This window comes from Echinops telfairi, unplaced genomic scaffold (assembly GCF_000313985.2).
Source record: "Echinops telfairi isolate 266 unplaced genomic scaffold, ASM31398v2 ScPeMD7_25;HRSCAF=90, whole genome shotgun sequence".
Taxonomy (NCBI): domain Eukaryota; kingdom Metazoa; phylum Chordata; class Mammalia; order Afrosoricida; family Tenrecidae; genus Echinops; species Echinops telfairi.
This window is the reverse complement of record NW_022103922.1, coordinates 32,367,303-32,377,269: the sequence shown is the minus strand read 5'-3', so window position 1 is coordinate 32,377,269 and position 9,967 is coordinate 32,367,303. Positions and strand designations below refer to the sequence as shown.

Below are 9,967 nucleotides of genomic sequence, written 5' to 3'. Positions count from 1 at the left end.
AGAGGACTTTATAGATTGGTATCAGACATATGGGCTAATATCAGACTTATGGACTTGATCTGGACTGGGCTGGGATGTTTTCTCAATATTCAACTCAATATTCTCAATATTCAACCACTCTTATATATAAAGCTCTTTCTTATACACATGAGTATCTCTCTAAATTTGTTTCTGTAGTCTACCCAGACTAACACAACAACTGAGTCCATTCCTCAGGGAATGCCTTTGCATCCTGTCTCACTGGTCTAGATTTGACTCACAGATGCTGAAGAAGTGGACACTAGTGTTCTTCTGCACCTCTATCTGGCCCCAGTACAGTCTAGGTGATGGGAGAATCCTGGCCAAAGCATGGCACACCCTCCCTCCCAACTCGAATGCAGTTAAAGCTTTTGTGCAAGGGGGTGGGAAAGTGGGCGGAAGTCCCTTAGGTACAGCATTCCTCCTCTTGAGAGACAGTAAAGACCTTTGTTCCAAATGTACCATAGATCTTATAAAGGGCCCAATGTCTGGAGCTGAGAGCCCTTCAGCAGCAGCCTAACTACACTGCCATCTGATACTGAGCCTGTAGAAGCTGAGAAGGAAGTGGGCCCCTCCAAAGTTCTACCTTTGGTAGAGGCAGCTAGAGAATTTGGTTCTCAATTGATTCATAAGCCTTTCACCCTAATTAAACTCAAGCAGATTAAATGTGACCTAGACAGCTACGCAGATAATTCAGAACAGGTCCTAGGTACCTTTCAGCACCTCACCCTGGCCTATGACTTGGTCTGAAAGGATGTAATAATAATTCTAGCACAGACAATGACAGATTTTGGAAAAGAGTGAGAATAAAGGAAGCTAAAAACATGTAGATGGCTTACATATAATAAATGATAAATACCCAGTAGGAGAAATAGGTGTGCCCTCAAATGGCACCACCTGGGATGACATGATTCCACTGACAAGTGGGCATGGGAGTATTTTCTAGTGTGTGTCAAAACTGGACTAAAAAGGCCATCAATTATTCTAAAGTAACAGCCATTAACTAGGAGCCTAATAAAAGTCTTGGAAGCTTCTTGGAACACCCGAGAGAAGCCCTCATCAAACACACCACATTAGATTTAGATTCCTATGAAGGGCACATTTCTCACAAGTACTACATCAGACATTCAAAAGAAGCTCTAGAAGTTAGTGCAAGAGCCTCAAGGCGTTCCTCTAGGTCAGATGGTTACTATTGCCAGTGCTACCTTGTAGAATAGAGGCAGGAGCAAGAGGCTCAGGCTCAGGTGGACAAAAGGAAAGCTGCCAGGCATGCATAGGTACTGGCCACCATAGCTAATCAGTGCCCATCTACTGCCACCCAGGTTCCAAAGACCGTGGCACAGGATACAAAATGCCATGTGTGTTGGCGTCCAAGTCACTGGGCAAAGGAATGCCCTAATAGATATTAATAGGCCACTACAAGGGCCATGCTATCATTGTAAACAAACTGGCTACTGGTGGCCAGTCCTATGGGGAAAACCCAAGAAGAGAGTAGTCTGCTGGAGAGTCTTCAGCTACTAACCAAGACTGAAGCAGCCCAGTGAGATGGCCCAGCAGCCAAGGATTGCTGTTACAGGTCTGAAACCCTGGTTGTGCATGGATGTGGCAGGTAGGCTTGTACATTTTTCCGTGGCTGATGCTGTCTACTCTCTCCTAACCTGCTTAGATGCCAAGCAGTAGCTTGGCACTTAAAAATAACTTATCATCTCCACTGTGCTTGGAGACTACAATCCTCAGGGCAAGTAGAGAGAATTAATCAACACTGAAAACCAACCCTCAGGAAATTGACACAAGAGACTTGGGTGAACTGGAAAGATGCAATGCCAGTAGCTCTGCTACCTCTCAGAATTACCCTACATGTTCAAGCCCCTATGAAGTTCTATATGGGCAGTCTTTCCTCATAACAGAGCTGGCTATGAATGCCGACGTGTCCTTAATACAGCAATATGGCATAAGGGCAGCCCAATGCCAAGAGGCATTCCATCAATATGGGATTGCCCAGGCACAAGGGGAAGAAAAACTGCCCCCTTGCGCCTTCCCGGAGACGTATTTCTTTTTTTTTCACTTTTTTTTCTTTTTTTTTTAATCCCAGAGACCTATTTCTTATAAAAACTGGGAAAGATGGTCCCAAAAATCCCAGCTCCAACCAATCTGGAAGGGTTCTTTCCCAGTAATTCTATCTACCTCTACTGCCATTAAAGTTCCAGGACAGAGTGTGTGGATCCACCATTCCCAGGTAAAGCTGTGGAATCCATTGGAACCTGGAAGGGTTCTTTCCCAGTAATTCTATCTACCTCTACTGCCATTAAAGTTCCAGGACAGAGTGTGTGGATCCACCATTCCCAGGTAAAGCTGTGGAATCCATTGGAACCAGCCCCCTCAGACGCAGATCAAATGGAGAACGATCAGTACACCTGTGTAACATTAGACGGCCTTCAGATGGTGTTTGGTTGGCACCGAGGCAGGTAAGTGCTCTGCAGAAAACCTTCCCTCAAACCCACGGCAGTCTTTAAGTTCATAAATGCCTTGCCCAGTTCCTGTGTCTTAAGCTTGCAGAATATGCCTGTCAAATCAGTGTTAAGAATACCTCCTGAGATAACCTTTGGAATCATCCAGTGTGAGGCTAACCCACCCTTCGATGGGCATCGCCATCCCTGGCTCTTGCCCTAGCCTTACCTACACTGCTGACCGGCTTTGTCTCTTCCCGAAGTCATCAAATTACAAATGATGTTGTGTGGGAGCGGATTATCTCAAGATGAGTCTGGGAAAGGAATTCCCGGGCTCCTGAGTAACAGAGCACGTATTTACAGGACAGACTTCAAGTATACAGGACCACCACATTCCACAGTTTAGGTAAGGCCCCTAGCGTTGAGCTGCCAGCTCAGCCCAAGGGGCTGAGACACTGCATGGTCTGGTCTTCAACTAAGATATCATAGACACTTTCCCGTTCCCTGGGAAACTGCTGACACGCGGCTCTCTGAAGATGTTGTTATACTCCCTATCTCCAGGCCATAGACAAATTGGTGAAAATATTCTTGGTTCTTTGCCTTCAGAGAAATGTCAACAGACCTTTAGTGTGAGAACTTGTCACAGAATGCAGGGTATGTGACCAGTGCTGGATATAAACTTGCCTTGAATAAAGATCTGGACCTTGGACTCCCTTCTCCTCATGCCCCCTACGCCCCAACTTTGTTTCTCCTCTTTCTTTCATCCCTGCTATCCTTTTGTAATTGCGACTAGGCTCCTCCTGTCCCTGATCGATTTGGGAGCTGGTTCTCAAAATACTGAGCCAAGATGGGCATCCCCGGGATCCCCAATATCTGGATCATCTCAACCCCATCCATAGGGCTCCTGAGTGGATGACAACCTTCTCAAAGGGGCAGGAAGGATATGGACCCCAAACCCCTCTTCATGCCCATGTGTCAGCCAGAAGTAGCCAGAACACTTAACTGTACTCAGTGTCCCCAATTATTTGGGTCCATCCTCCTACAGTGGGGAGTGAAAGGCAGGAAGATTAGTGATAAAGAAGTTGTCTCCATCAAATGCCTGTGCTAAGTGGAAATTAGCTGGCCCTGCCACCTGCCTGATAAAAATAGAGGTGGATAAACCCTATCCGCCACCCCAGACCCTTGCATGAACAAACATGCCAGTTGAAACCAACCAATCCTATTTTGCCCCCAACTGGACTTGGCTCACACAGTTCACTGAAGGGAAAGATGTTAATGGCACCTGCTCCATATAGTTCAATTCCTACCTCAAATCTATGCTTATGGAGAAGGGTTAAATGGAACAGGCCCCTCTACAGTACAGGCAAAGTAAGCAGCCCTGCAGGTGTGCCCCTGCTGTTAGGATTGAGTGTTGCAGACACCGCAGCCCTTGGTACAGGACTTAACAGCTTTCTCCCATACCATAGATACAAAAACATCAATAGCTTGCAAATCTCCTTTGGACTACTCAATACCCAGATTGATTTCCCTCGCTGAAGTAGTCATTCAGAACCATAGAGGATTAGATATTTTGTTGAAATCCCAAGGAGGGCTGCGTGCCACTCTAGGAGAGAGCTGTTGCTTTTACGCCAACCAGTCTGGAATAGTTACTAATGCTTCACAAAAGATAAAAGAAAACCTAGCCCAGCAACAAAAAGACAGAGAAGCGCAGTAAAGCTGGTCCCGGTCCTTGCTGATTGGAACCCACGGCTCACCTATTAGTCACCGAGATAGCAGGGCCCATCCTTGTAATCCTGCTATTTGCTCATGTTTAGACCATGCCTGCTCAATTGTGTAACTACGTTTGTGCAAAATCAAATTGATTCTGCAAAGTTGTTTGTTGTTCAGCAGTCTCATGAACCCTTAGAACCAGAAGACCAACTTTAATTTTCTCTATATGATTTTAGGGGTCAATAAAGAGTGGGGAAGGGGTGGGGGAATGAGGAGCTGATATCAAGGGCTCAAGTAGAAAGCAAACGTTTGGAGAATGATGGCAACAAATGTACAAATGTGATTGACACAAAGGATGGATGAATGGATTGTGATGAGTTGTACGAGCCTCGATAAATGATTTTTTTAAAGTGGGGAATATAAATGTCTGTCGAAATTAGCCTATTAAAGAACCTCCCAGTGTTCCAGATGCAAAACTGAATTAGCCCAGATCCTGTGCTGCATGAAAAAGTTCCGGCACAGATCTCTGTAGAAAGCATTGAACACCTCCTGTGTGGGTATAAGAACCCCTGGCTCTGAGTGACGTTAGTGATAGCTGACCCTCTGTGCGACAGCATTAAAGCTTAGTCTCTTCTGAGCCACGTTCTGAGGCTCTCGACACTACTACAGACAATGAAGCTTTCTTTCAAAGGGCACACAGCAGCTGTCAGGTCCCTTATGCCCTGCTCGGGCTGGGATTCTGAAGCCCAGGGGTCATCTTTTTCTTTCTCCACTTGGTCGAGCAGAAGTAGGAGCAACCAGTCAGTTAAGTTATACTTAGCTGTTTGACCGAAAAAATGTTGAAAGATCTCCAATCCCCCAGTTTTCTCTCTCACGAATACTTGAAGAGGAATGGCAGGATATTTGGCCTACCTCTCTGGCCACACGCTGCAAGAGATAACAGTGCCGTCCTTCAAAGTGTCTGGCTGTCTGCTCCCATAAACAGTTACAATCAGCATGGACTCGATGGCAGTGAGTGTGCTGGTTTTCCTTTAGAGTGGAAATAGCCATCAGTGCTTTTAATTCTAACCAGACTTGAGAGCCAATTCAGAAAACTGATCCTTGAGACTTTGTCCCTCTAGACCAGTCTTTCCCAAAGTGGGTGATACTACCGCTGGGGGTGGGGGCCCTAGATCAATTCATGGGGGCTGCAACACCAGATACCTACACTTAAACCTGGATCAAATGTTTTTTAACCATTTGATGAGCACTGAGTATTTATTAACTTTTTAAAATTTTTTCTTTGTGTTTGTTTCTGAAAAGGGTGCGGTAGGCCGAATAAGTTTGGGGAGCTATGCTTTCAACCCATTTTTTATACCAAAACGGCCTCCGTTTGGTGCTAGAAGAGTAAAGACAGTGAAAAGTATGTGAAAATACACAGGATGAAATTTACATCAAGGAAATGGCTCATGCAGTTGTGGGGACGGCCAAGTCCCAAATCCATAGGTCAGGTGGCAGGCTGCAGTCTGCTGCTTAGCTCACGGGGTTACAAGGGCCGGTGAATCTAAAATCTGCAGATCAGGCAGAAGCCTAAAGACTTCTGTAGGCTGGTGTCCCGAGAATGGGGGGAGGGGGGGGACAGACAACCAGAGGAGTGCAGGATCGAGGGCAAGCTCTGCCAAGACATCTATTACTTACTGAAGGCAGGCCACCTCCTCAGGGAGACAAACACCCCACCCCCAACCACCCCCACCCGCACCTTGCAGCTGATTCGATGAGCTCATCAAATCACAGAGTGGAAAGTTATAAAACAACATCCAGGCTAGTGGCATAGCCTGGCCAGCTTGACAACATTAATCACGACAGTAGCAAAGAAAAGCTGTGGTCAGAGCTGAGCCTTCCACCTTTAACTTCATGCCCCAGGAGTTACCGTTCACACTGCTCTGCTGTTAGAATATATGATGAAAGGTTGAGAAGCATTTTATTGACCCTCCAGCTGCCCAATCCCCAGGTTCTAATGCCCTTAGGTAAGAGTCAGGGCTCTGGGGTCAGGAACTAGCTGCTGTTTCCCGGTCCTTCTGTCCTAAGCGGTAATGGACTTCAGGAAGTGCTCTCAGTCTCTCCGCAGCCTGGAAGGGAAACCGGTGGTAGTGAGGAAGGACGAGTGTAGTGCCCAAGAGACACTGGGGGAGGGCCTGTGGGATTGGGAGACTCGGAATAAGAAATGTTGGTGTCACTGAGGGTAAAGCGGTTAAGCAGTCAGCTCCCGGGTCTCTAGGGATAGCCAGGATGTTGTGGGGGTTCTCAGGGATCCCTTAAAGAAATGGGAGAGAAAGGGAAGGACCCAGGATGTCCTGAGTCCTGACCTGCTCAGGGGTTAGGTCCCTTTGAGCTTGAGCCAGCATTTCGTAGCCGACCATGAATTTCCGGACAGTGGCAGAGCGCAGGAGTGGAGGGTAGTAATGGGCGTGCAGTTGCCAGTGATCCCAGTCGGCCTTCGCCTCTGATCCCGTGGGTGCCCCTGACAGAAAGAAGGTACAGATGGCTGGGGACAGCCCTTTCTCAGGCCTTCAGCCAAATCCCTACTCCCAGTCCGCCTCCCCCCAGCACAAGAGAGCCCCAGACAGTGGAAAGCCAGCAAGGAGATAAGCAAGACTCCACCCTCAGTCCCAGTAGCCTGTTCCTACTTCCTCCAGCAAGTGTTTCAAGGCCTGCTGGGAATTATAGCACAGCGGAGTCAAGAAATGATGTTGAGGCTAGATAAAGGTACTCAGAAAGGCTCACCGTGCCAGCCCATGGAATAGGGAAAGGACGTTTCAAACAGGTTGTCGTACTTGGTCAAGAGCTTCTTCATGATGGAGGCTAGATCTGGAACCAGAACTTGACTTTCAGTTGGGGGCCCAGATGCTGACCCTGCCTGAGCTATCCCCATCCCCAGAGCCTGGCCCCGGGGGTCTCAGCTGAGGCTCACCATCACGCTCTGCAGGGGTCAGCTCAGGCAGCCGACGCACATGCCGACGAGGTAGCAGCAGTGTCTGGAAGGGCCACACTGCCCAGAAGGGAACCAGCACCAGCCAGTGCTCACTGGTCAGAACCAGACGTTCCTGCGTCGACAGAGTGGAGCTATGAGGACACCAACATTGGGTGGGGGAGGCAGGGGAATTGTCACAAATAGGCAGGTGGGGAAGCAGAAGAAAAATAGTTGCTCAGAGCTCATAGCTTCTAACCACTTACTTCCATCCTTACCCTAGTCTAAGCCACTATTGTCTCCCCTTTGGGTGACTGCCATGGTCTCCTGGCACGTCCCCTTTGCTGGTTCTCTTCGATGCGTCTCCTTTATACACCTCACTTGGGGGCTAGAAGGCTAAGTGCTCCTTGACCTGGCTCTCCCCTACCTTCCTGAGTAGTTCCTGGCGGCCATACTCCATCAGCAGAGGCTCCCCATGCTGACTCTGATAGGCCTGCTGGGATCGTTCCTCTCGCTGGGCAATATCTGGCAGGAAACTGCTGGCCCACACCTGTAAGCGGGCAGAAGCAGAGAAGAGTGGGCAAGCCTTTGGCCCAAAGCCTCCATATCAGGGGCACGCTTCCTGTGTCCCCCTTTTTTAAACCGGCTCCCCTCCCTGCTGATGAGAGGGGGCAGTTCTGCAACTCCCAGAGACCCAGACACACCTGGCAATGGGGGTGGGGATTGGAGCAGCCCATCATGGCACCTTTGTTCTCAAAGATCTAGCAGGTACAGATAGAGAGTTGTAGCAGCCAAAAGACACCCAGTCACCCTTCCCCGCCACACGGCTCCCTGCCTAGCCACACCTGCACCCAAGGGTACTGGGCACCCAACTCCTCAGTGACAGAGGCCCAGGCATCGACGACAGTGCGGATCTCAGGAACTGACATGAGTGGCAGAGTGACATCCGACCAGGGGTGGAAGCACATGACCTTACTAGGTAGGGTGGAGAGAGAGAAGACAGGAGGAATGGGGCTTGGTGTGCTGGGGGCAGGACTCGCCCCCCAGCCCTCAGTTCAGGCCCTGGGGTGGAAGTTATGAGAGGGGTATAGTTACCAAACTCCTTGGGCGGCCTCTGCTTGGAAGAGAGGGTGATCACTGAGTCCTGAGAGAAGGGGGTGTCATTCTCTGCAAGCCCCCAAAGGGGCCTCAGGGCTCCCTCATGCCCTACCAGCAGTAGGAGTGAGGTTACCTGGATTGGGGGCATCAGGCTGCAGCGCTGGGAAGTCATTGTCAAACAGGAAAGTGCCATCGTAGTGGGGGTTCACCTAGTAGCAAGGAGTACTCGAAGGAAGTCCTTGTTGCCCTGTCTGGTGGGCTGCAAACTCAACTTGAGGCTGAGGAAAGCCCTTCGTGGGATCTGACCAAAAGGAGGTCCACCACCCCCATAGCCAGTGGCTGAGGGGGCTACAGGCTTACCTCACCGTTGGCTCTGGTGGCTCCAGGGCACAGAGGGTTGTGGGAGTCATGGCGCGGCACTGTCTCCAGAATTGGGGGCTCCACTTGACCCTGCCAGGGCCGCTTCATGCGGTGAGCTGACACCAGCACCCACTCATCTTGCAGCGGGTTGTAGCGAATATGCTGATGCTCTAGAGGCCATCGGTCAAGGTCAATTAGCTCGAGCCCTGCCACCCACTCTCCCTGAGCCTCACCCCCTAGCAGCCCCAGGTCGCAGGGCCCTCTGTGTCCCGCCCTGCCAAGGGGCCCCAGGTCCAGACTTGGACCTTCCCAGCGCTGACAGCCCCCTCAACACGGGGTCTCCCTTCGCCCCGCCCGCCTGGCCAGGGTGGGTGCGCGGACTCTGCGGGTGGGAGAAGAACTCCCAGAGGAAGGGGTGGCTCCGTCTCCGCGTCCCTGCACGTCCCGACCGCCCTGCAAGTACCGCTCGCCCGGAAGGTGGTTTCTATGGCGTCCGCCTCTGACGCCTGCGGGCGCTGCTCAGGGCCGGATCCACTACGCGACATGAGGCACCCAGGGAGATCGCTGTGGACCGTGTGCGGGGCCACCTTCCCCCTTCCAGCCCACGGGCGCTCCGCCCCCGCTGATTGGCCGGTCGCCAGCACGTGACTACCAATGGCAGCCCTCCCTCCTAGGGGGCGGAGCTCGGGACAGGACGGGAACGTGACGCGGGGGACGCTGGAGGCGGGGCGGGGGGCGGCGGAGGAGCTGAGAGGTGAGCCACTTTAATGATGACAGAAGCCTCGATTCTTTTTTTTTTTTTGAAGCCTCGATTCTTGAAGGACTTTTGTAACCGCTGCCTATTGCAAGACGCATTTGCTGCATTCATTCATTCATTCATTCGTTTGATTATTTATTCAACAAATAAAAGAGTATTTACGAAATACCTACCTGGTGTCAGGCTCCTAGGATCCGCGTGGGATTAAGGGTGCATTGCATGACCCTGTGCAAAGAGTCAGGCACGGCTTCTGTCTTCCTGCAATTTACGTTCTGGGGCCGAGAAAATGCATGATCCCTGGATGCACATGAATCTCCGGATCTGGCTCAGCGCCTGCCTGGTGTAGGTGCAAAGGGAAAACGGGGCTTAACCCGCTCCAACCTAACTCTGGCCTCCAGGGTTCCCTTACCTTCCCCACCCAAACCACTCCCCTGGGGTCCCTTCCCGCTCAGCAACCCAAACTGGCCAATAGGATTTCCAAGACTGTAATTTTTTTGTTTGTTTGTTTGTATTAAATCGTTTTATTAGGGGCTCATGTAACTCTTATCACAATCACATCAATTGTGTAAAGCACATTTGTACATTCATTGCCCTCATCATTCTCAACACATTTGCTCTCCACTTAAGCCC

General features: G+C 50.3%; 1 protein-coding gene across 1 annotated transcript; it reads right to left on the bottom strand.

Moving 5' to 3' along the window:
• Positions 1-6,118: 6,118 nt before the first annotated feature.
• Positions 6,119-9,159, bottom strand: GALT (galactose-1-phosphate uridylyltransferase). The gene is made up of 11 exons (XM_004712387.3): positions 9,044-9,159; positions 8,581-8,750; positions 8,354-8,429; positions 8,218-8,266; positions 7,968-8,097; positions 7,827-7,883; positions 7,550-7,672; positions 7,126-7,258; positions 6,939-7,022; positions 6,521-6,675; positions 6,119-6,283 (listed from the first exon to the last, which is right to left on the bottom strand). Exons 1-11 carry the CDS (start codon positions 9,123-9,125, stop codon positions 6,203-6,205), a joined length of 1,140 nt encoding a protein of 379 aa, XP_004712444.1. The 5' UTR covers positions 9,126-9,159; the 3' UTR covers positions 6,119-6,202.
• Between the last annotated feature and the right edge of the window lie 808 nt (positions 9,160-9,967).